General features: G+C 37.0%; 5 protein-coding genes across 10 annotated transcripts; 3 read left to right on the top strand and 2 right to left on the bottom strand.

Annotated features, from left to right (window-relative positions):
* Nucleotides 1-5,866: 5,866 nt before the first annotated feature.
* Nucleotides 5,867-6,864, top strand: LOC112276402 (small ribosomal subunit protein eS21y). Its single transcript, XM_024507687.3, has 3 exons — nucleotides 5,867-6,040; nucleotides 6,344-6,476; nucleotides 6,679-6,864. Exons 1-3 carry the CDS (start codon nucleotides 5,991-5,993, stop codon nucleotides 6,739-6,741), a joined length of 246 nt encoding a protein of 81 aa, XP_024363455.1. The 5' UTR covers nucleotides 5,867-5,990; the 3' UTR covers nucleotides 6,742-6,864.
* Nucleotides 6,865-7,059: 195 nt separating this feature from the next.
* LOC112276401 (uncharacterized) lies at nucleotides 7,060-11,071 on the top strand. 3 transcript variants are annotated; one of them, XM_090246881.1, is made up of 9 exons: nucleotides 7,060-7,290; nucleotides 7,473-8,506; nucleotides 8,703-8,821; nucleotides 9,165-9,225; nucleotides 9,462-9,527; nucleotides 9,776-9,919; nucleotides 10,139-10,252; nucleotides 10,343-10,408; nucleotides 10,598-11,071. In XM_090246881.1, exons 2-9 carry the CDS (start codon nucleotides 8,414-8,416, stop codon nucleotides 10,694-10,696), a joined length of 762 nt encoding a protein of 253 aa, XP_090103007.1. In that variant the 5' UTR covers nucleotides 7,060-7,290; nucleotides 7,473-8,413; the 3' UTR covers nucleotides 10,697-11,071. The 3 variants fall into 3 exon arrangements, with proteins under 3 accessions (XP_090103007.1, XP_090103008.1, XP_090103009.1); XM_090246882.1 differs by having other exon boundaries at nucleotides 7,060-7,981; nucleotides 8,315-8,506; XM_090246883.1 differs by having other exon boundaries at nucleotides 7,060-8,506; nucleotides 9,486-9,527.
* A 1,545-nt stretch (nucleotides 11,072-12,616) lies between these two features.
* Nucleotides 12,617-15,500, bottom strand: LOC112276797 (uncharacterized). 4 transcript variants are annotated; one of them, XM_073531040.2, is made up of 10 exons: nucleotides 14,797-15,028; nucleotides 14,567-14,634; nucleotides 14,304-14,454; nucleotides 14,142-14,192; nucleotides 13,942-13,998; nucleotides 13,684-13,743; nucleotides 13,356-13,414; nucleotides 13,187-13,261; nucleotides 12,962-13,041; nucleotides 12,617-12,847 (listed from the first exon to the last, which is right to left on the bottom strand). In XM_073531040.2, exons 1-9 carry the CDS (start codon nucleotides 14,878-14,880, stop codon nucleotides 13,017-13,019), a joined length of 630 nt encoding a protein of 209 aa, XP_073387141.1. In that variant the 5' UTR covers nucleotides 14,881-15,028; the 3' UTR covers nucleotides 12,617-12,847; nucleotides 12,962-13,016. The 4 variants fall into 4 exon arrangements, with proteins under 4 accessions (XP_073387141.1, XP_073387143.1, XP_073387142.1 ...); XM_073531041.2 differs by having other exon boundaries at nucleotides 12,626-12,863; XM_073531042.2 differs by lacking the exon at nucleotides 13,187-13,261 and having other exon boundaries at nucleotides 14,797-15,500.
* A 134-nt stretch (nucleotides 15,501-15,634) lies between these two features.
* LOC112276796 (uncharacterized) lies at nucleotides 15,635-17,164 on the top strand. Its single transcript, XM_024508496.2, has 4 exons — nucleotides 15,635-15,971; nucleotides 16,073-16,221; nucleotides 16,341-16,524; nucleotides 16,689-17,164. The coding sequence occupies exons 1-4, from the start codon at nucleotides 15,785-15,787 to the stop codon at nucleotides 17,018-17,020; spliced, it is 852 nt and encodes a 283-aa protein (XP_024364264.1). The 5' UTR covers nucleotides 15,635-15,784; the 3' UTR covers nucleotides 17,021-17,164.
* Nucleotides 17,165-17,443: 279 nt separating this feature from the next.
* LOC112276795 (ubiquitin-like modifier-activating enzyme atg7) lies at nucleotides 17,444-23,240 on the bottom strand. Its single transcript, XM_024508495.3, has 14 exons — nucleotides 22,489-23,240; nucleotides 22,028-22,242; nucleotides 21,637-21,828; nucleotides 21,458-21,512; nucleotides 20,948-21,042; nucleotides 20,565-20,757; nucleotides 20,159-20,249; nucleotides 19,789-19,933; nucleotides 19,435-19,593; nucleotides 18,799-18,987; nucleotides 18,537-18,680; nucleotides 18,288-18,403; nucleotides 17,912-18,068; nucleotides 17,444-17,732 (listed from the first exon to the last, which is right to left on the bottom strand). The coding sequence occupies exons 1-14, from the start codon at nucleotides 22,664-22,666 to the stop codon at nucleotides 17,583-17,585; spliced, it is 2,079 nt and encodes a 692-aa protein (XP_024364263.1). The 5' UTR covers nucleotides 22,667-23,240; the 3' UTR covers nucleotides 17,444-17,582.
* Nucleotides 23,241-23,638: the final 398 nt, after the last annotated feature.

The raw sequence follows: 23,638 nt of genomic DNA, 5'->3' as shown, positions 1-23,638 counted from the left end.
TGGAAATTTCAGTATGATGTTGTAATCATTTTCAATTATTAAGGTTTAATGACCAAAAAATTTACACCTTCAAGCCATGGAGGTTGGTTTTCTTTCTTCTAACTTAACACTTTCTAATTTGAAAATGGATATTAATTTTGTACACTTCAAAGAATAATTTCTATTTCACACAAAGATACAAATTCAATATCCACATACAAAACATGTTTCCAAATTAAAGTTTTAGATGCATAAATGTAAAAATTCTTTGTTATAGGTATTCTTTTATATTTTAATAGTTGTTAAGGCTTTTTGTGGTATATATTTTATAATTGTGGTAGTATGTGAAATTCAAAGAAATATGCATAAATCTTTACATGATATATTTGATACATAAAAATAAAAATTGCAACTTTTTTCTTTTGTGATATATATATATAGAAAGAGATATTATATATATATATATATATATATATATCAAGAAATGTTAAATTGATCCATGGTTTTACTAAATTGATCCACCAATCCTATCCATTAAGAAAAACAAATGACTTCTAGATTCATTTCTCTACTATTAGATCTGCAACCAAAAAAACTAACAACATTTATCATTACTCTAATCTTCATCACGGTTCCAATTATGGTTGCTGCATGTTTTTCTTGATTACAGTAGAAAATCATACTTTTTTATTTAGAAAAAAGTATGAAATAGATCCCAAATCAATCTTTTCACCACCTCTCATGTCCCTCTTGCATCATGCATTGTCCTTGGCTTCTGCTATGTCTTGCTTTTTTTGTCTTTGCTTTATATTGTTGTACCTTGCATAATACACTAAATTTACTTCTCGTTATTCCACTCTCTCTCTCTACCTTTCTCAACCACATGGATGCATCTTTTATATCTAAAGATATATTAATCGGCTTTTGGTACATGTTCAATGTCTATCTAGATGAATAACATGCACCCTATTCTTTATGAACCAAAGTTGCTTTGTATCTTTATCAACAAAGAAGGTCTTTTTTAGGTGCATGCATACATGAAAAGTTTAAGCATTGGCTTTGTTTGGATGAAAGGTGCAAGGCAAAGTGCCAAGCACTATTAAGAGGTTGCAAGTTGTAGCTTTAGTTATTGAAGGCTTTTGAATTATGTATTAATGAAACAACTAAGAGCAATCATATTTCGAGGTATGTTTCAACTAAGGTAGTTGTATTATTACTTTTGTTGTAGTTGGAAGTATTTGTCTTTTTATATTTAAAAAATATAAATAATGGTTGGAGTCAAAATTTTTTGTTGCACGAAAACTCAATTATTGCATGCTAGGATGCTACAAAATATGATCTTTACTTCAAGATTTGGAAATTTATCTTTTTGGTACAAGAGTAGATCTATTGACATTTTTTCTATTATAGAAGGTTTCGGTTGAATCCCTCAGTGTATAGTATCGGTCAATGAGATACAAGAATATTACAAAAGTAAATTGATTTCATGGTTTTAAGATAGAGAGAATTTGACTTTTTTTTCAAGTTAAGCTTTGGATTGAGGTTTACACTTCTCTATGTTTTTGATGAGAAGAAGTGTCAATAATTTTGATATAGTTGTTAGACACTACTTGTATAAATATATATTCTTTTTCCTTTCGGATTCCTTTTCCCTTTCCATACTTATTATTCCATCAACTTGTACTTATTTCTCCACTAGCATGGTTACAATATCTCTGTAATTCACTTCTAACTAAAGCTTGATAGTTAATTAGAGTTTAATAGTTTATGGTTTTGGAAATTTAGAAATTTGTAATATAAAGCTGCATTTGAAGATAATATATAAGTTTATGCATGCAAGTAGGTCCAAATCTGCCAAATACATGTTTAATATTTGAATGGAAGAATTTGTAAATTTTTGTAAGAGATGGAAGAAGATATCTTGTACAATCATGATCATGAACACCCTCACATTGTTCAACAACCTCATTTCTTACCATCCACATAATAACTATTTTCCTTATTAAATTAGCATATGTACATAATTATTATATATTTGATTATATCTATGATATAATTATAGATTGTTATAAAGAAACAATCATTTGAGTAGGATAAGTGTGCATATTGTGATTGCATCTTTTGCAATTTTTGCAAAGTCTAACATTTGTTGCGGCTTTAATAGTTTTAAACTGTAAAGGTGTATATTGGATAGAGAATTCTATACTAAATTGTCTTGAATATTTAATTGCTTCACATAGTCTGCCTTTGGTCGATTGAGTGTTGGATTTTTCAACCTCACAATTGTCAATGCAAGCTCCAAAAATTGTGCATTTATTCTTTCTTATTAGTGATGAAGAGAAGGAGGAGGAGGGTGGGAGGAGGTGGGAATATTAATTCAAGTATTTAATCAATATCATTGAAGATAGAGTGAAGATCTTCAAAAGATGCAAATTGATTTTGCATTGGTAGCGAAGGCATTAAAACAACAATATTCAATAAATAATATTGAAGATAAAAATCTTCATTTGTCAAAATACTTCAATGATGTAACATACTTTGAGTTTTATGCTTATACAGAATTCTCAATGTCTTTGTCAACATGCTTGTGCAAAAAGAATTGTTCACATCAAATGGCTCTTTTGCACATTTAAACTACTCAAAGACTAGATTTAGTACATATATGGATACTTTTTTTACAACATTTGTGAAAAAACCTATGACATGTTGATAATATAAATAAGTTTTTTTTCAAAACATTTTTGTAGGCTAATTTTTCTTGCTGTATTGTCAAAAAAGCAAGAGAGACAAATTTATACTTCTTATTGATATATACTAAAAACTTTTAGATACAATTTAAGAAATAAATGTTGACCCTCAACTTAGAATGTAGTTACAATTCTAAGATGAAGATAATTATTTGACTAAGCTTTAACAAAATGTATTTTGTGTGGTATCCAAGTGTTTTGTAAGTACTTAACAATCGCATGAGAAATTGTGTAAGTATATTTGGTGGTAAGGACAGACCATTCCATATTGTAAAGCACCTTAGAAGGAATATTGATGACACATGTTCAATTTGTAAGAAATAAAGACCAACCTATTTTCAACTTGGAGGCAAAATACTTCTTGCAGTTGGCTAAGATTTTTTTTGAATGTGCTATATGTAGAGTAAGACAAAAAAAAAAGGAGAAAGATATTTCTAATTGCATTTATTAGTGCCAAATCTCAATCAGTACTAATATAGATAGGTCAAATATTTCAATATGATTGGATAAGTTGAATCAAGATCTAATAAAAGAAAAAAAAATTGTAGAAAAAAATAATATCAACTATAAAACAAGTATTAATACTAGTTATTTCTACTACATGCAATATAGACATCTTAAATTAATTTGTTTTATATGTAAAATTCGTAACAATAGAAGAAGAATATTTTTTTGTTAATTCTACATATGTAATATGTATAAATATAAATATATATATATATATATATATACCTTATTTTTATCATCATATTAACAAGTAATTTAATACTTACAATCAAAGATGGTTTTTATAAGTGAAACAATGGATAAATGACCATCAAAGGCAATTTGATGCAATTGTTGGTTCTCATTATAAATAATACATGCAATAAATTAACTTTTAGGATTCCTCTCACATAGAGCACTCATAATATTTTTTAGTGGCACTCCTATGGGAAGCATCTGAGCCATCATCTCCCTCTCTACTACTTGAAGTCATGCAATTAAACGACATATAAGAGATGTTGAAGGAACATGGTTATAGTGACTAATTTGTCTTGCTAAGTTCCATTATGTACTACCTTACAAACAATGTGCATGCAACAGAAATAAACACCCAATTAATCAGCATGCGATATTTTGTTAATAAATGATATTATTTTACTCACCAACAATTTATTCCCTATTTCATTTGAAATCAATATGATGCTTATCTGATAGTTGTTTGCAAACAACATATCCTTGAGTACATGCAAACATACCTACACCCTCTTTTATGTCTTCAAAAGAATCAAAAGACCCTTCTAGGTGATCAGACATGTAAGATACAATATCTATTTATCAATTCTATTTTTAAAAAACCATTATTGTATCAATTCAAATGTGGATCATACTTATAATGATGCAAATGAGGCCAATATTTTATATGCTTTGTGATAATGGATGAATTGATTTAAGAAAACCATGGATCAATTTAATATATATATATATATATATATATACACATATATGTTTATATCATTAAAAATTTACAAAAGTCTTACTTAAAATCTTAAGAAATTATATATATATATATATATATATATATATAATGAAAAAAAATCCTTCAAATTATTATTACTATGAATATTAAATAAAAATAAATTATATTACATATTTTCCTAAAACTTGCTGTTAATTATCATAAAAGTAAATCATAGAGCCAATTTCTTTCTATAGTTATCTTTGTAAGATTTGATAGGACCTCCACAAACTTATATTTTAGTGAAGTAATAAATCACATTTTATTTACTCTAAAAATCACCTAATCTCATTTTACAATTCTATTAAAAAAAAAATACTAAATATATTTCAAATAGATTTAATTAGATTTTTTGATGAACAACTATGTACTGAAACAATTATAGACTTCTTGATTTTTCTATTTAAAAAATTAATAGGATTTAAACTTTTTTTTTGATACATTGAAAAATTTTGTTGCCTTCAATAGTATTTTAAATATTTTCACCTATGTTTAAAAATGAAATATTTTTTTTAAATTTTATTATTTATAGAATAAAAATGATAATATCTTATATTATTACCATTAAGGTCTTATTAGTTTTAGATTTTGCTTTTAGATTCTTTTTGTCTCTTTTGCTATTGCAAAAAATTGCTAAATGAAAGTACACAATATTTATCTATATTACTTGAAGCTTAAACCTTTTGACAAAATATATCATTAACTTATATTAAATAATTAATTTTATATAATAATATAATTTTTATTTTTCATTTTCTATTAAAATTTTGGATTTAATTCTAATTCATATTTTTTTAAATAATTTTAAAAAGTACTTCTTTAAAAAATACTGTTTAAAAAATACTTTATAATTTATTTTTCTAAAAAATTATCACTACAATTTAAGTTAATGCAAAAATGATTGCTAACACTAATACACATATCTTGAAATGATTACATTAATATTGTTTTCTATTCTACTTAATTGACATCATATAATTTCGACTAAAATTATAATGTTCTTCATTAAAACATACACACATATACATATTTTTTTAAATTAACATAAAAATTATTTTAATTCTCTATGTGGGTGTCGATATGTGTACATGTATGTAAGTGTATACACATGTATAAGTCTTACATGTACATTATTTGAAAATTTACATTCATATATTTATCCAAAAAAATAGTTCATTTTTTTTTATTAAAATTACTTATTTCAGTATATAAAAGAAAAATTCTCCAAAATATTATCAGTTGTGCAAAATAATATATATATATATATATATATATATATACATATATCAGATGATTGCATACAACTCAATCTAGAATTGCAATCCTTGTTTACATTATTTCAGATATAACTTGCATTAAAATCCAAAATAAAATAAAATTAACAATGAAAAATAATAATATGAAATTTCATGCATTTATTAAAAAAAAAAAACCCAAGAAAAAAATATAAATTAATCTTCTTCAAAATTCATCAAATGTGGTTCCACAGATGTGAACACCTGATGACATGCCCTTCCCACCTTGTTCGAACGTTCAAGAAGAGTTCCCCAATGGTTCTCAGATGTTCCCAAAGTGGGAACGGCGCCGATCCCACATAATCAAAACCCTAATTTCTTCCGCAACTCATTCTTTCGCACCCTACGTCGCAGCCCTGAAGCTCACCGGCGCCATAGCCAGCAGCCTCGTTCTATTCTATCTCTGTACCCCCCCCCCCCCCCCCCCCCTCCTCCTCATTCCTCCTTTTGTTCTTTTGAGCCGCCATCATGCAGAACGAGGAAGGAGATAACGTCGATCTCTACATTCCCAGGAAGTGGTAATTCTGCGCTTATTTATTGTCTTTGTTTTTCTTAAGTGTTGAGTTGTTTTGTCGAGTTCCTTTTTTAGGTCACGTTTGGAGGCTGTGGGATGGAGCTTGTGATTGGTATCGTCGTGTGAATCTTTCGCTTTTAAGCTTAGAGGGTTTTAGAATTGCGTGGTGTGATTACTGCGCGTAATGTGGTTTTTCTCGAGGAAGTGAGTGGATGCCAAGGTCTGTGGTTAGTTCTTCTAATTTCAAGGTAGTGTGCTTGGGTTCGGGTAGACTAATTTGGAATGGGCGTCGTGTTTGTGCTCGCAGTTCTTCAACCAACAGGTTGATCACTTCCAAGGACGTTGCCTCTGTTCAGTTGAACGTGGGTCATGTTGACGAAAATGGCGTCTACACTGGGCAGTTTACCACATTCGCCTTGTGCGGATTTGTTCGTGCTCAAGTATTTTTCTGTTCGCGAACTTTGTGACGTCCTCAGTCTTGTTGCAGTGATCTGTTCAGTGTTTATTGCGATACTTATTGGTCGATAGTCAACGCCCATGATCTTTCACGCAATCCTGGATATTATCTCGTGCTTGAGAGTTCTTCGAATTCTCTTCTTGTCTATGTTAACCTTGTCTGAATTTTCTTCTGTTTTTGTGTAGGGTGACGCAGACAGCGCTCTTGATAGGTTGTGGGCCAAGAAGAAAGCTGAGCTTGGCCAGTAACTGTGATGTGTAGCATATTAGGTGGGGCACAAATTTATTTGTGTCGCCAGTTTGATGTTTGCAAACAACAATTCTGTTCATCTCCTGGAGAATTAAATTTTCGCCAGTAGGGTTTTTCTTGCAGACGACCACTATTCTCTGTGACTTGTTGGTTTGATAATTTCAAAACTTGGAGCACTTGAGGGATCAGAATACCGCCCTGCAATGATGTTTCTGATGCTTCTGAATCATATTTCTGCACATCATTTAATCAATTACTGCGAAGCAACGGAAATGAATTATTTTTAGGATTCAATTGATAATGTAACCTTCGTTCATCAGGATATTTCTGTTTGCGGCTTTCTGCCATTTCATTGAGATCCAAGGTTTTCATACGTGTGACCTCATATACACAACCTCAGATTTTCCAGTATTTTAACTACACCTTCCCTCCCCTGATTTGGCAGAGTGCAGAATACGCTGTATTCGTTCACTGAGGATTCGCTCTGGATACCTGTCTGACCCCGTATCACTTCGATTCACTGTATAATCTTCGAACAAATGCTAGGGGTACGATTTATGCGTGATGACATTTACTAAGTAGTCTGTGGATCAGATACGACAAATGTAGAATCTCGTTCTCATGAACATGGGATAGAAATTTCAGCTGACTGCATTGCACCGTAATGTTTGTCTATTATGGAAATGGTTAGTACATGGGGCTGAGAGGCAACTTTTTTGTGCATCTCTAGGGACCAATTCCAGAGCTGGGGAGGCCTAATCGTGGGTGTGGGGTTATCTTCTCGCCCTCAACCCTAAACCTGGTCGCAATCTGTGCCTATTCTTGAAGGAGAGTTTTTCCAGTGGCTTACTCCTCAAACCAAAGCCCTGATGCCAGGGTCTCACTGCTTCGGTCTAACGATGAGCCTGTGGGGTGAGAGTGTCTCGGCACTTCTCACGAGTCCCGGGCAATCGGGTCGCCTCCTTTTACAAGAACAGGCGCGAAGATGTGCTATCTCTACACTCTTTGGAGCATATATTGCTTGAAGACGAAGCGGCATGTTTGAGTTGGAACTTGCACTAGTTTCCTTTACCAACTTCACTGTCCACTATGAATCACTTCAATTATGTCACTCTATAGGCGAATTAATTTTTTCTCGAAATGTCTGTGAACTTCTGTGTTGGTCACACTTGATTTCATTTCTTATCTATGTTACTTCTTTAATTGAAGACCACTTCCACAGGAGAGTAAAAGTAATGTGTACGTGCGGCTCTCACCCCTCTCACCCTTGAAAGCGCAATGAAAGTCCATGGCTGTGCAAGGGCATGCTTAAAGCATCATCAATGCTCACAATCGTTAAGTTAGAAATTTACTTAACATGTATGATACCCCTGAAGCTTTAGGTAACCCTCGAACGACTTGTGGTGAACCTCTTAGTCTATCAAGGTGACCAATTTGATCACCTTTAGGAGTTTAAGAGTCAAGAGATGCGGGCACCGAGGAAAGATCTGAAAAGAGACGTGAACTTTACAGTTAGGTTGCAAAAATAATTTACTTGGAGCCTCTCAACTGAATCAGTTCGGCTGAAGCCAGGGGACAAGATTCGAAGGTTGCCAATTAGCGCCAACGTAGAGGGTCAATCGCAGGAGAAATTTTTCTGAACTCAAAGTTACAGAAAACTTTTCCTTCTCAATGGCACAAGGTGAGGTATGCAGGTTGCAATTAAAGCGACCAGGAAATGTATGCATCGGTCCAGCTCGATATGATACACTCTACCTCCAAGAGGTCAGCTCCAGATCCCACTGAAACGTGTAGCAATGCTCATCGCGAATTCGATCGAGGATTGACTTGTTTTCCCTCAGCCACAATCTCTGATGACAAATATTGTGTGTGGTTTACTGTAGGAGCTTATGATAGCGTGATAATGTTTGTGAGTCTTTTACGTGTGCTTTGCAAGTTACATGTACTTTCTCTGGCACAGTTTGCAGCGCCTAAGAGATCTGACTATCCTCCTCCGAAAACGGGCGGAGGCTGGCATCAAAGTTCGTCAAGACAAGTTTCCATTAACACTCCTTACAAGACCGACAAATCTCTGTACAGGTTAGACTCTTTCCTGTGGCCAATGTATAAAGCATTTTACTGAAATTCAGACTACAGTTTCAGTTGGTATCATATATAATATATTAGAGCATCATCTTCTCAGGTGTCGTATGATTAGAATGTTAAGACGATACCTACCAGTGGTTGCAAATCTCATCACCTTCATTGATTTTTCCTATTAGTTACTCACTGACAAAAATCAGGGTTTGCTTGCATGTCGTTGGAATCTAAACAATCGTTGCTTGATCGAGTGGGTAGTGAAAATGATTTAGCTGTTTCATGATAAAAAAGCATTATTTTCTGTTTACTAAAGAAATTTCTTTAGTTCATGATCCTGATCCAGCATCGAATTCGGCCGAGTAAAAGTTCCTGGACAGAAGGATTATAAGACACTACGGAAGAGGGTACTTCCAAACTCCTAATTTCTAGGTTGTCGATGCATGGAAACCCCAACTAGTATACAAACTGGTGTTGGTTATATTTCCTGTAAAACCAACTCATTGCTAGTATCTCCAGCATGCGAACTTAGGTTTGTAAGACTTCACATAAGGTTTAGCAGTCTTTTAAAGAAATAGTACCAGTGCTACAATGACAAATTTGCTGAACTGCTTTACATTGATTGTTTTTAATCAATCTTTAGTACCCTGCTTGGACACGTACACAGGTCGCACCTTTCATTCCGCAATTCCCAAAAGAATCGGAGGAGGTGAGTGACTGGGCAGTTATTTATAATTCGAACGTCATCATTAGTAACCCCTTTTATTTACCAATTATATTTCAGACTCGACTGTGAGGTTTCACGGAACTTTTCATATTCTTCCTCTTTATTTGATCGTATGAATATATCCATGTATATAATAGATTCATTTGTCTGCATGTATGCCATCTGCTTGGGAACCTTCTTCGACGAGAAACCTCGAATGAATACTTGGTTCATGGATACATGCATCGAAGAGATATGGGAGTGCGGTGGAGCATGGGGGGCCTGGTGGATCTTTGGACTTTGAGGACACATTGAAAGATCACGCCAGATGCAACCATGGCGACCATAAAAGATATGTGTCAAGGGCAGAGAATCCTACACGGTATCCGTTCAGGGTGAGAAATCCTATTCCCACTGCATCAATCTGATTGCTGCGGATGTGAGACACATTTTTGGATAGCTGAAAGAAGCGATACCGATTAACCAAAGTGATAACATGAAGTTTCCTCGTTTAAGATCGAAGACGATTCCGATCACGACAGAGGAGGTTGTGCAACAGTTCCGTGGCTTAGCTCCCCTTAACTCTTGGTGAACACATTTTGGTTGGTTTGCAGTTATGCAATCCAGAGTTCGTAGATCACGATCGACCGATTGCAGTCGGTCCAAAACCTGTCATTCCATATCCCAAGAGAGTAACTGAAGACGACGTCCGGAATAATCCTCCCAAGGTACAAATCATCTCCTGGTCCCAGGTTCGGCCACCACTCCAGCTGCATGATTCCTTCTGCCTCATTCTACTTGGTGACATTGTTGCACAGGGATGGAAAGGAACGAAAGGATTCTTCACTCCCGAACCGAATGGTATCTCATCAGAATCCGGTCTGGTTTGTAAAATCCACCATCACACCTCAACCCTCACAACTTGCCTGTGGAAATGTTTCTTTCATAGAATAGCCAGGTTGAGATGGGTCGTCAAGCCGCAACAATGAGATAGTTTGCTAACACAGGTGGGTATTGGATAGCTGAGATTACAAATCTTAATAAACTATCCTTGTTTTCAATGAGCATTGCAGTTGGCAGCGAGTATGTATTACCGCATTTGTCGTCCACTAGAAGGTACCCTCCTGGCCATGAAGGGTGACAGAAGCATCAAATCTTCAGTCATGAGCTGAAATTCCACCCAATCAAATTCCAAAGGATTTCAGCTTTGATTAGCTCCAATCAAAGCTACCAGTATTGAGCCTGATCTCAACTTCTAAGCCTGCTTTTTTATTTCTTCAGTCTCTAGCTGCAGTAGATTACAACATATTGTTTATGTATATCTTCTTTGACCTGCAACGTTGATTAGGACGTTAATCAGGCCATTAAAGGATACAACTTAGATTACTTAGCAGAGAGGTAACAGAATACTGGAATAGAAGAATGAATAATTATGAATACTTATTACTTAACGTTTTAGTTGAGTTCCTTTAAAACTCATAAGTAATAAGTAAATTAATTGTATAAAACTGTGATAAATTATGATATTCATCATTTTTATCTCGCAATTTTCTTGAACAAAAGATTAAGGAGAAAAAAAAAATTAATTCAAGTTTTTTGAGTAGTCATGGTCAAATCCAAATAATAACTTGTTTTTTAATTTCAATAATGATCATTAATTTTAAAATAAATAAATACATATTTATAAAAAATGATATTGAAAGCAATTTTTTTATTTTAGAGGATTTGATGATTTGATTCTTTTTCAGTTGATGAATGTTGAATTATTGACATGTTAATACTTGATAATTTTTAGTTTAAAAATATATATATATTTTTTTTATATATCATCAAAAAATTTTGTTTTCTATAAAAATTAGCTATGTTTTTTTATAAGAATTTATAAAGTGCTAGAGAGAAAAAATTTATAGATTTCAAATATTATTTTTTTTATAAAAGAGACATGAATCATAAAAGATAAAAGTATCTTAAAAAAATTATTAAATTTTCAAAGAGTATTAAAGATTGGAGAGACTTAAATTCATTAAAAATTACTAAAATATATATATATATATATATATATATATATATATATATATATATATAATGAATTGTTAATTAAAAGATAGTTATTTTATTCTTGTTTTAAATCAAAAAAATAGTAGAAAAATAAATACCAAAATAAGTTTAAAAAACCATATGATAGAAAACATAACTTGAGATGCAAATTATTTTTAATGGCCTTTTAAAAATTACAAAGATTGACTTAAGCTTTAACCAACAAAGTCAAGAATGTAATTTTTAAAATTTGTGACATTAATTTTAAAATAAAATTTTTTAAGGACACAAATATTTTAGTACTCTCTCTTAGCTACTTTGGTGCCCTTTGAAGTTGCTTGTCAATTTAATTGAGGATATACAATGCTCCCCTATTAATTTTCTTATTTTCCATATATCTACTTCAAACAATTAATAAATGATTCTAGAGATATTAAAATAGCCAAAAGAAATTAACAAATTATCTATGATCTTAATCAAATACTAGATCTATAACTATCTTACATATATTGCATAGTATTAAATAATCATTTTGAGGATTTTCTTTTTTTTCTGAAATTTTGTAAAAATTTGATAAAATAACTATTTATTACTATCAGATACTAATTTTTTTATCTAATAATTAAAAGAAAGAAACAAAAGAAAAAGAAAAGAATAGAAAAAAGAATTCATTTTTTTTGTAGAAGTGCTCAGCTATAACTCTTTGTATAATTAGTCATGAACTTATACAAAATGTTTACAAACCTGATTTTTGCTTATACAATGTTTTCATTAAAAATCTCAATTTTGAAGTGTATATGTATATATATATATATATATATATATATATATACACATATGTGTATATATGATTGATTTTTTTGGAAGTGTAATTAAGAATTCATCATGACAAAAAAAGAAAATGTCCCGACTCTGAATGCATTGAGCAGCAAGAATACATAACAATTGTGTGCTTTTTGAATGCTACAGTGGCAATCTTTGTGCCAAATTGTATGTTTTTAACTTATATAAAGTGCAACATATACCAATTCTTTATTCTCTAGAATTAAGAATAACCCAAGACCTTGAAGTCCAAAATCTCTTAAAAGTTTTCAATAAAATACACAAAAGCTATCAAGAAATACACAAAGGGTTGACCAAGATATGGGACACCAAGTACGACCACATAATTCTAAACACTCTTCTTGCACAAATACATGAAAAAAAGCTTTAACATTACGAAGCATAGGAACACTATGGTCTTTTTCAGAAGATGCTTGATATCATCCACATGTGATAAACAAAACCTGCACAAGCTCAGAACTAACACATCTTTCATCAATTGGACCCATGCCAGAGTGTTATATAGAATGGTGTGTGAAATAAATTTTCTAGCAGATTTGATCTAGCTACTGTAGTACCTTGATGATGGCTGCAAGCTGAGGAATTTGAAGCAGTTTGAGGTCTAGCTTGGAATTATGTCCCGTCTTGGTAGTTCCACCTGCCAAAGATTGGGACATGTTTCGCTTTGGATCCTTGCAGTATTTTCATCTAAATGATATGACATATCAGACATCGAACACAGTGGGAAATTGAAATTGTTCACGATGAACGTGTGTTTTCCGCGTTAGAACGTTAACACGTACTTGGCATACTTGTCTTGCATTTTAGCGTCGAGGTTACCAGCTCTGGTCCTATCAACTTTATTACTGCGGCTACCGCTGCAAGCATTGACGTCCATGATGAAGACATAAGTTTAATTCTTCATTTTTACGCTCATATTAAAGTAACCTGATAAGTAGGTACAATACTCACAGATCCTCTCGCATCGTTCTCAAGGTGGCAGCTCGGAGGTCTTGTGTCTGTGCTAGTGACTGCACACCATTCACCAAAACAAGTTAATGAGAGTTTAATGACAGTTAATCAGTTGGATCTTGGTTTTTGGTCGGTTTTAAAACAGTTACATTCTTGGCTTTCCAGACAAAATAAATTAGTATGGACAATTGAACCAAGGGGGTTTATGTTAGTGACGTTATGAAACCTTCAGTTAGAAGCAGAGACTATCTACGATATAGCGCATTGTATCCATGAATAAAACCTCGTCGTGGCACATGAAAGAGGAGGTTCAAGTCTGGGTTCAAACCTCAAATTGTTCATGGATGAACTTGCGCTGGAAAATGACCCTTGCTGCCAATGCAACACACTGTTGAGTCACAAGATCAAACAATCATCATAATGCATTATGGATTCCTGCAATTTTCATTCAGAAGCATTCAATAACTTGAGTGTGAACGATCAGGCACCACGTTTATTTCTGCGGTCAGTCAATTCTTCAACTCAGGATTCGATTTCCTACTTATAAACTTAGTGAGGGATAGATGTGGTGAGGATTAAACCAAACCTCAACAATGACGACAAAAATATACAGCCAACAAATCGAAGACAAGTAGCGGTCCACCTGTCATACAGGATCCATAGCTTTGTCAAGGCTTTACCATTCAGAGACTTATTCCAAAGATCATGAATGCTTTTGGAAGATTATATGTTCAAAAATTCACAAGTTCATTTTATTTTGTTTGAGAGAGAGAGAGAGCCTCTTACAGTTTCTTCTGAAAATCTTTTGCTCTTGAAGCTTGCCACAACTTTAGCCCTCTGCAATGCCAAAGGCCAAATGCTTATGTCAGACTAAAGAATTAAGAGCCATCTAGAGAGTTTAAGGTCTGAACAAGCTCTGAAGACAAGAAAATCAAACAATTGATTGACCTGGCCAAACATGCAGAGGCAGAAAACTGCAGTGCCGAAGATGGCTATGCTCATGCAGATGATGTGACTCTTGTAGCAACAGGGCAGAGTTGTGCCCCCAAATCCCGTAAAACCACCCAGCATTGTCGTTGACCCCAAAAGTATCAGCAACCTGTCCCAGGAAACGACCGCACATTAACGGTTTCGTTTATCAAGTACATTCTTGAACGAAGTGCGATAATCTCCATCACGTTGGGGCTTATTCAAGTGGTTAAGACACGTACCATCCAGGGGAGAAAGTTGGCACGGGATTGATTTCAAAAGACATCACCACAGTCATAATGCCAAAGATCTGCTCAAAACAAAAGTCCAGTGTGCATCTATAGCAAAATTCACCAACAATTCAAAGAGTCTCCTAGCGGCCAGTAAAGTAGATCCAGACAAAGTCCTACATATGAATTACAACATGAATCAACTTGAAAGACGAACAATAGCCAACAGAGAAGAAACGTACGATGACAGCAACGTTCAGAAGCTTCAAGATGTTCTTATAAACTTTGTGCCCGATTGGTATCTGTGCCTCTCGAAGCCTGGGCATCTTTCTTGATGGGTGGATATAACTGGTATCAAAGTCTACAGGGATCGCCTTCTCTTAATTGCTTCCTCGGCATTACAAGTCTCATACCGAATTCACAACACTTCTTGACTGCAATGGTTGGACGACAGCGTGAAATTGGCCATCAACTCTCCTCTACACCCTCAGCCTTACACCCATCCGGAGATCCTCTGCCACTGTGGGTCTAATAACACAACGCATGTGGGCTGCCTTTTGATCTGTGTCCAGGTATAGAATCATAATTTCCTGCACTTTCTAACACCTGCAGACAATCACAATCTGGCAGGGGCGGATCTAACCCCACAATCAACGCAAGAATACAACTGATGGGAAAGTTAATGCACATTCACGTCACACAGGCTTCGAAGCTCAGGTGGTGAATGTAGGCCATTCCTGCTTCATGGAACCACAACCAAGGCTAACAATCGCACCTACAAAGCTACCTACACGCCATTTTTCTACGTCATCAGGATGCAAACTGTTGGAAAGTAATTAGAACCACGTACTAGGTTTACGCCAGAGTTGGTGAGAGGTTTGATGGTGGGAGATCTCAATAGATCCTCCGACGTTAAAAGGCTTTATATCCCGCATTGTGTATGTATCTGATGGCATTCCAAGAGACACACCCTCCCCAACCCCGCATAAACTTTAATTATTCGGAAATTGGCGTTTCTACACTGCGACCATGAGTTCCACCCCTTGGCAACAAAATCTGAAGAAAGCCTGGGCACAATCTTTATTCGAAATGATTACGATGGTCTGTTCACTTCAGAATTCCCAGGTTGTGATTGAATGGGGTCACCTTCACGAGACCATGTAGCCGATTCTGAGAATTTCGGTGATCTTGAAGCACCTAGAGGACGTTGATTGAGGGCACAAGCCGCCCATGGAAGCGAGTCCAAAGTTGAGCACGATCTTAGAGGCGGGCGGCGACCATGGTAAACTTGAGGAGCTTCCGGAGCCATACACCCACTACCTGGATCGCATTTCGTGCAAGGAAGGCTACAGAGCAGGAGTGTATTGGACGTCCGGCGATCATTACTGCGGCGAATGGCACGAAAACAAGCGTCATGGTGAGAGATTGAACCTTGCTTCTCTTCGGCACTCATGCATATCTTATCTTGTTTCCTGATCCCTGGTCACTCGTGATGAAATCACTCCTATTGCATTGCAGGCAAAGGCATGCACACGTACCAGAACGGCAACAGATACGAAGGAGAGTGGAAGAATGGCAAGAAGGATGGTCATGGGACCTTCTGGATCAAATCGGGGAGGTACTACATTCGAAAATACAAGGGAAAATGGAAGGAAAACCAATACGGAGTGAGTTTGATGCCGTCTCCTTCCTCCTGGCCGTTGCAATTTCCTTCCGCACACTTCACAAGCTCACAAAGGAGGAGCTCAACAGCCGGTAAAGTTTCCATGACTGACTGTCTTTGCAGGGGAATGGGACATACTTTGGACTGGGAGGAGAGCTCTACGTGGGCGAGTGGGAAAGAGGCAAGCGACACGGGATGGGTGAGCAAACCTACCGGGATTGGAGTCACAAGGGCGAGGCCAAGTATCACATGTACCACGGGAGATGGGCTAATGGGAAGCGTGAGGGCCAAGGCCACCTCGCCATGTGTGAGTCTCGCAATCCCTACTACTGCACAACTTACAACAGCAAGTGAGAGAGAGAGAGAGAGAGAGAGAGAGAGAGAGTTCCCCTACAATGATAAGTAGAACACACCCAATTCATCACCTCTACTGCATCGCGTAGTGATCAGTTTGCCATGACGTGAGTGCAGCTAACGGGAATGTGTTTCAAGGAGAGTTCAAGAACGATTGGAAGGAGGGCATGGGTGTGTTCTACTTCAAGGATAAGCAATCGAAGTATGAGGGGTTGTGGAGGAACGACAGTGCGGTGTCAGGGTTGTACTCTCGTAACATGAAGCTGGGGCAGCCAGAATTACCATTTGTGATGGTTCCTAGCTGCGAGGGGTTGAACAAGCAGTGCCTCAAGCTGGCTGCATCTCAACCCCTTCCACAGCGCTACGACAAAACCACAAGGCGGACGGACCCTGCACTTTGCACTAGAAAATTCTACAATGTTCTGTACAAATCTCCTCTTCTGGATTGACATCTACTGCACGTTAGATGATGGTAGCCGAAACTGGCTTGTGCTTAAAGCACCTTCGAAGATGATTGAATGCGAGGCGACTGGATGGTGAGGGGCATCGAGTCTTTAAGATATATCCACAACCTTGTGCCCTGGCTTGCCTGCCGCTGCTGCAGTCGCAGAATTCCAATCCCCATCCAGAAGCTATGGCTTGTTAAGAATTAGAGCAAGTGCTGTAGTCACTCCAAACTGAGGATTTGATGGAATTTTTCTTTTCATTTATTTATTTATTTATTTTTGTTATCTTAACCCTTTTCATGGCTTTGCTGATTGCTTTCGTCCAAAAAGGACATCATTGAAGTTGAAAATGCGGCGTCGCGGCCACTGTACATTACAATCATCCGTAGCATTCATTTTCTACCAAGGTAGAGAACTGACAGTGCCTTGTGACGAAGTAGCAACAAATGTTGTACATTAATTAAAAAATCAACTGATTACACACGAAGACGAAACCATCGACTAAATTCTAGCCGATTGCTTCCAATTCTAGTCAATTGGAACACTACATCTCCACGAAGGCACCTCAAAAGTCTGCATCGTCGTCCCAGACCAGGGGTTCATCATCAGTAATTCTGAGTAGCTCCGTCAGCCCTGTCAAATCTTCCAAGTAATTAGGGCGATTCAGAACCTCCAGAATAAACTCTACGCCTTTTTCCCTGAATTCTCTCACGACCTGCCAAAATCACCACTTGTAAGGACGTTCTTCACGAAACATCTCCCCTTATTCCATTCATTGCTTATTCTAGATTGTAAATAGACAATTCCTAAGAAGAATTGTGCAAAAAGAGCAGGATAGATTGCAGTGGTAAGAGAGCGAGCGAGCGAGCGAGCGAGAGAGAGAGAGAGACTTACAGAAGCAGAGCAGGCTGTGCATTTGTCAAATGCTTGACCCGTCACTACCAACTGGGCGTAATGAGCAATAAAACCTCTCACTTGATGTGGCATAATCCCCAATGGGTGCTCAGTGTTATCTGTTAGAGAAGTGGCTTGGTCACCAGGAGCTGACACCCTGCAGCCAACAGAAAAATAAAAAATAAAAAATAAAAAAATGGCCACATTCCGGAATGTCAGCCGCAAGGAAAAGAAAATAATAGTGCAAATTAGCAAAAGAAAGGGAAAAGACAATAATTGCCATGCTCTACCGTGTTGCAAGAACATCAACTTCCGAAGACAAGCCATGAAACTGGGGAAACAGTAGTACAATGGTGAGGTATGAGTCATGGCATACCCTAGGGGATGATGAAGAAGGGCCACTGCTAACTCAACGGCGAGAGAAGCAGCAATGGGAGCTAGACCTGGCCTTGTCACTGTACACTGCTGATCAAGTGTCCTGTTTGCTGTAGACTGCAACATAAATGACAAACAATTAGTTGAGACTGGCTCAGCAACATGAATAAACGAATTCTTTAGAATGAAACATGAGACCCGTATGTGAGAAAAGTGAGAAAACAGCTGTGAAGAGGTTATTTGTACTTACGTCCAATGGAGCAACAACATCATTACAAAAGTAGCAACCCAGTCTAGGTTGTCCATCGGAGCTGCTGTTAGAATCAAGTGAAGGAGCTGCCCCATGGCGCATGACTAGGTACGTGTCAAAGCCTAACGCAGCATTGATTGCCACCTGCAACATGAAATTCATGCAGACGTCTATAAAAATTAACAATAACACTGCTCATGCAAAGATTTTCCTTCAAAAAAGTAAAGAACTATTTCATTTCTATCATCATATGTTTGCGTACCTTGTTTGCATCGGCACACAAAAGAGTGGGCAACCATCGACTTTCACGAGTGTCTGTGAGTAGGAACACCACGTCATGCGTGTCCACAAGCTCTTTTAGTCGCCGACAATCTTCAACCACCCCCGCAATTTCATTTTTGCCAACAGAGTGGCCAGGCATGGGGATCGACATCTGCACTCCTACAGCATTCTGAACAAAAATGTCGAGTTCAAACCACGCTCTCACTAAGTGAAAACACCAATCATCCAATGACAATGCTCAAAATCGATTGACAATAAAAGTTCCAACTAATTATGCTATCAAAGGACGTCTCAATGTTGTTGCTAAAGATCGATGCTGTCGCAGAAGTACCAGTGCATTATAATCCTACGATACAGCTGAATGATAACAGCCCATGATCATTTAACCCAAGTTCATTTAACCCATGATCTTGAAAGTGTTAGGGAGCACCTTCAAACAGTTACACAACTAATAAAATGAAATCAGCGGCATGAATATATGGAAGGTCAGCGAAGATCATCGTGATTCCATCCACAGAGAATGGATCAAAATGAAGATATAGTCGTGCTCAATATGTTCGCAAAAACTTAAGACATGGAAACGCAAGCAAAACAAGGAGAGGGTATGATCAACTACCACACCAGGGAAGATTCGCTTCAAATTCTCGGCAGCCGCTTCAGCCTTTGGCTTTCCGTTATGCAGGCTATCTTCGTGGGTAAACAGCGACTGCCTCAAAGGATTCGAAAAAGCAACTCTTCCATAATCCACCAGTGTAATATGCCGCATACCCCACGCCTTCACCAATGTTCGTGACAAGTGTGAGACCAATAAATGTAATTATTAGTGATTTTGAACAGGAATCATAAACCTCCTAGTACCAAATAGAGGGACATTCAATAAAAGAATACATATACGTCAGCAAATGGATCTAGTGTAACATTGTTGCTTACAGCGTTCAGGCCTATTCATTGCAATGAGGGTAGCGCTTACCATCAGCGTACGTGCAACTTGACAACCAAGAGTACCAGCTCCTAATAACAGGCACTTCGTGGAAGCCATCCGAGGTAAATCAAGAGATGGAAGCAATCGCCATCTCATCAATTTCAAGTTCAAATCGGCTGCAGACTCAGCCAACCTGTGAAATCATTGTAAGTAATAAAGTAGAAAACTTTCTATAGACACAGACATCTTGGTATTGATGAAATCATCTGTAGATTTCTACAATGATTTGTAGCCTTTTGTACGGATCTTGCATTATATTACTGTCACACACTAGTTCTATCAGTAAAAGTGGCAAAGGAACAAGTGATAAAACCATGAAAAAAATATTAAATAATCAATCAATCAATTAAAAACGTACTTGAGAGGATCCATGGATTGACCGAGATCAACAAACTTAGAGCCTTTACCGCCTCTAGCATTAAGCTCCCAGCCTACTGGTTCCATCCACTCTGCAAATGAATTATAAATAAATTAGTGCAAAGCTTATGAAAGCTTACTAAAAACCCTCCCTCAAAAAGGGAAAATAGCAAAACTTAACCCGCAAAATTAAGAAGACAATGCCAAAAGTCACATCTTACACAATCTGCAGCTGAAAATTTAAGTGGGATTGCGGAAGCCCATATTTCAAGGGCAACAAGGTAGGAAAATTATCAAAAAAGCATGTGATTGTCAGACTTAGAAATCCTATACAACCTAAATAAGAGATTAAGCTCTTAGATAAGAAATTGGTTTGCTGAATATACTGTTCAACTTGAAACACAAACCTATCTTAGCAGGCAGGATGATGTCGAGCACTGGCGAGTGTTCGAGATCTAGTTGACCACTCCTGTTCTCTCGATAGCACAGGACTTGCAGGCGTGAGACCCCCCATCTGACACTTGCCAAAGCGAGCAGATTACGAAGCGGCCACCCGGGATTCGCCGGAAGATTTGAAGGATCATAAAACGTTAAAACGATCTGTAGCACGACATCAAGAGCAATTGACCATTTCACCCAAAAAATTTAGATAAGAACGGATTTTAATGGGAGAAATAACTCTTGTTTAGACACACTTCAATGTCACATAGTCAAAAAAACTGAGAAACATTGGAATACCTGAAGCGCCAAATTTGAACATAATCTACATGATGACTTTCAACCTCCTTACCTTTCCACCTTCTTGTTGAGCAGTGTGCCATTCCTTCAAAGATTGTGATTTTATACTGCCATCAGGTGTTATATTGATCAAGAACGAGGTTAAACCTGTAGATTCCAACAGAAAGCCACGCATTACATTGCATTACATGTAAGGATCAATACAACTAATCAAGCTGGCGTAAGTGCATTGTACAGCACCAACTGCGAAGCAAATATCGTTCCCTACCGTTTGACCAATCCCTGAAGACTTTTCTTACACTACTACAGAATCCTTGAATAGATGTCTAAGTAGACTAAAGAAAAGCTCTACACGTACTAAAATTACCAAACCCAATTTAGAAACATATATGTATTTGAAAGTCAGGAAATTATATGTGTCTAGGAGGCTGTGCCATCTACACAAGCTAAACAGGTGGGCACAATTTGCCCATTACGCAACCTCGGTAATAAAATGCAATAAAGCCAATAGAACTAGCATATAAAGAGCACAACACAACAAGGATCGAAACATGGGGCTTACTTGCACCAGATGGCAAAGCTCGCCATTCGGTGCATGCCGCCAACACTCCTGCAATCTGACAAACACGTGAGTGAAAATATTAACAACCTGAAATCCGATTAGGAGCCGATGAAAACGAGCAGACACGAAAGAATGGCAAATAATGTGCTTCAAGGTCTAATTCCATGCAGATGACTAACCTCATCTTTAGAGAAAAAATCACGAGCAGCCTGACAAGCAGCAGCAGTTGCTTGTGGTGACATTCTCAACCCTGGAAAAGCGAACCTATAAGTGAAAGTCCACTTCTTCAGATCAGCGTATGAAACAACGAGAAACCTGCTCAGAAGACTGGTGTCTTCCTCTGCCCTGCCAGATTTGATATCATCCCATATCTGCTACACCAAACATGGACTTAGATATGCCATACCAAATCCCAGCATTTTACCGCTAAATAACAAAAAGTAAAAGTACATCGAAATATTTTCATTGACAACGATCATATTGCACCTTGAATAAATCTCAATCTCTAAAAATTCTATACTAGCAGGTGCCTATGACTACTATACAATTCTATAGACGACATAAGAATACCTGGTCTGCAGTGGCTCTCAACAGTGCCGGCTTGTCGAGAGCATTGTAGGACTCGAGAGTGTTCGTGTTATACAGCATTCCCGGTACTGGGAGGCGATTTCGATTGTAAGGGACTTCTGTGGGTTCATTGCTGGCGCCGGTATCCAGCGGTAAAGATTCCATCATCAGCTGTAAGTACGACGGGGCATGTGGCTGGTTGCAGGGTGCAAAAAAACCTATAATGTTTGCCAAATTCGAAAGTTAAAGATTCTGACAATATGATGTAGGGAAAAGAGAGAGCGGAATCCACTCGTACTGCAATCCGCAATTCTTGAACCCATTTTCACAGACACGAGTTATCTGAGATGCAACAATTCACTCATAAGGTCAACCACGTTCTGCAGAACAGAACAACACAGAGCTAGGCATAAATCAATCCCATTGCGAAAAAAAGGTCTTTCAAAAGCAACAACAATCCATACCCGAAATGCTAATGGGCACCTCGGTAAGTTTCTGCGTATCAAGCTTGAAATCTGCAAGCCGGTGCCAAAAACTCGCGTCGGCAGATCCCGCCCACGCCACGAACTTGAAAGGCATCGGTTCAGACAATTCTCCTCCTCCTCCACCAGAATCCTCTGTAGGCGGCGAAGTAATCCCCATGGTTTTGATCGAATTCCACTCTCGCAAATCAGCTCGGCAAAGACCGAAACCCTAAAATCAAAAAATCCACAATACCTCCAAAACGCTCGCAGATATCTCAATGAAGCAAAACTGGATCGCTTCCAGAAGCAAACAGATCCACCCCTGGAGACGCCACGCAACCCAGAAAAAAACCCAAGCGGTGGTGTACACCCCAAGCCACCCCACCTGGCTGCCAATTCACATCACGCGCAATTCCGTGGCTTAATCAACACAGACTCAACCGATGATCGCGAGTCTTCCCCAGGTTACGTGACATCACACCAATTTCACAACCCAGATCGCAAAACACTAAATTTCGCTGCAAATCCGGTGGTGGTCAAACTTCCGATGAGACCATCACAGATCGACGCCACGGTTTCAACAGTTGCGGAGACGGCATCAAAAGTCGATAGGGTAGATTGAAATTGTTGAGAATGTTTAGAAAGACACAAGAGTAACGGTAAGTAATACACACAAAAGAGAGTTTATAAGGAGAGAGGATCTGGTTGTGTCTAGTATACAAGAGGAGGATTATAAGGAGAGAGGATCTGGTTGTGTCTAGTATACAAGAGGAGGAGAAGGGGAGAGGATAAACAGTTCCTCTCCACTACATTCCAAATACTATAGCTATAATATTTACTGTAGACTACAGTAAATATTGTGGAGAGCATCAGCTACATTTAATGCTCTCAACACTCCTTCTAGCTCATCATAATATTTACATAATATAAAATTTGTATAGAATTATGATCTATATTTTTGTATAATTTCGTAAGATCAACAATTGATGTTTCATTAAAACTTTATTTGAAAAAACCTTATTGTATTTAAGGGCAAAACCATAGATGAAAGAAAAAGAGTATAACATCATTTTCTTTAATTATTTAAAGAGTTCATTAACTTGCTCATTCAAGAAAAGCAAGTCACCGCATACCAATGCCATAAGTAAGT

This window comes from Physcomitrium patens, chromosome 24 (assembly GCF_059467195.1).
Source record: "Physcomitrium patens ecotype Gransden chromosome 24, ASM5946719v1, whole genome shotgun sequence".
NCBI lineage: Eukaryota > Viridiplantae > Streptophyta > Bryopsida > Funariales > Funariaceae > Physcomitrium > Physcomitrium patens.
Note: the sequence above shows the minus strand (reverse complement) of the source record. Positions and strands in the feature narration are given on the sequence as shown.

Excerpts from the sequence above, each read along its gene's own strand:
- LOC112276401 (XM_090246881.1), top strand. The coding sequence starts at position 8,414 with ATGGCACAAGGTGAGGTATGCAGGTTGCAATTAAAGCGACCAGGAAAT. Across the intron at positions 8,507-8,702 it reads ATACACTCTACCTCCAAGAG|TTTGCAGCGCCTAAGAGATC; the intron begins GTCAGCTCCAGA and ends TCTCTGGCACAG. Across the intron at positions 9,528-9,775 it reads TCCCAAAAGAATCGGAGGAG|AGATATGGGAGTGCGGTGGA; the intron begins GTGAGTGACTGG and ends CATGCATCGAAG.
- LOC112276796 (XM_024508496.2), top strand. The coding sequence starts at position 15,785 with ATGGAAGCGAGTCCAAAGTTGAGCACGATCTTAGAGGCGGGCGGCGAC. Across the intron at positions 15,972-16,072 it reads GCACGAAAACAAGCGTCATG|GCAAAGGCATGCACACGTAC; the intron begins GTGAGAGATTGA and ends ATTGCATTGCAG. Across the intron at positions 16,525-16,688 it reads CCAAGGCCACCTCGCCATGT|CTAACGGGAATGTGTTTCAA; the intron begins GTGAGTCTCGCA and ends ACGTGAGTGCAG.
- LOC112276402 (XM_024507687.3), top strand. The coding sequence starts at position 5,991 with ATGCAGAACGAGGAAGGAGATAACGTCGATCTCTACATTCCCAGGAAG. Across the intron at positions 6,041-6,343 it reads CTCTACATTCCCAGGAAGTG|TTCTTCAACCAACAGGTTGA; the intron begins GTAATTCTGCGC and ends TTGTGCTCGCAG. Across the intron at positions 6,477-6,678 it reads GCGGATTTGTTCGTGCTCAA|GGTGACGCAGACAGCGCTCT; the intron begins GTATTTTTCTGT and ends GTTTTTGTGTAG.
- LOC112276795 (XM_024508495.3), bottom strand. The coding sequence starts at position 22,666 with ATGGGGATTACTTCGCCGCCTACAGAGGATTCTGGTGGAGGAGGAGGA. Across the intron at positions 19,594-19,788 it reads AAGTTGCACGTACGCTGATG|GCGTGGGGTATGCGGCATAT; the intron begins GTAAGCGCTACC and ends ACATTGGTGAAG. Across the intron at positions 18,988-19,434 it reads AGCGAATCTTCCCTGGTGTG|AATGCTGTAGGAGTGCAGAT; the intron begins GTAGTTGATCAT and ends ATTTTTGTTCAG.
- LOC112276797 (XM_073531040.2), bottom strand. The coding sequence starts at position 14,880 with ATGCCCAGGCTTCGAGAGGCACAGATACCAATCGGGCACAAAGTTTAT. Across the intron at positions 13,415-13,683 it reads TCATCCATGAACAATTTGAG|TCACTAGCACAGACACAAGA; the intron begins GTTTGAACCCAG and ends AATGGTGTGCAG. Across the intron at positions 13,042-13,186 it reads ATGCAAGACAAGTATGCCAA|GTGGAACTACCAAGACGGGA; the intron begins GTACGTGTTAAC and ends AATCTTTGGCAG.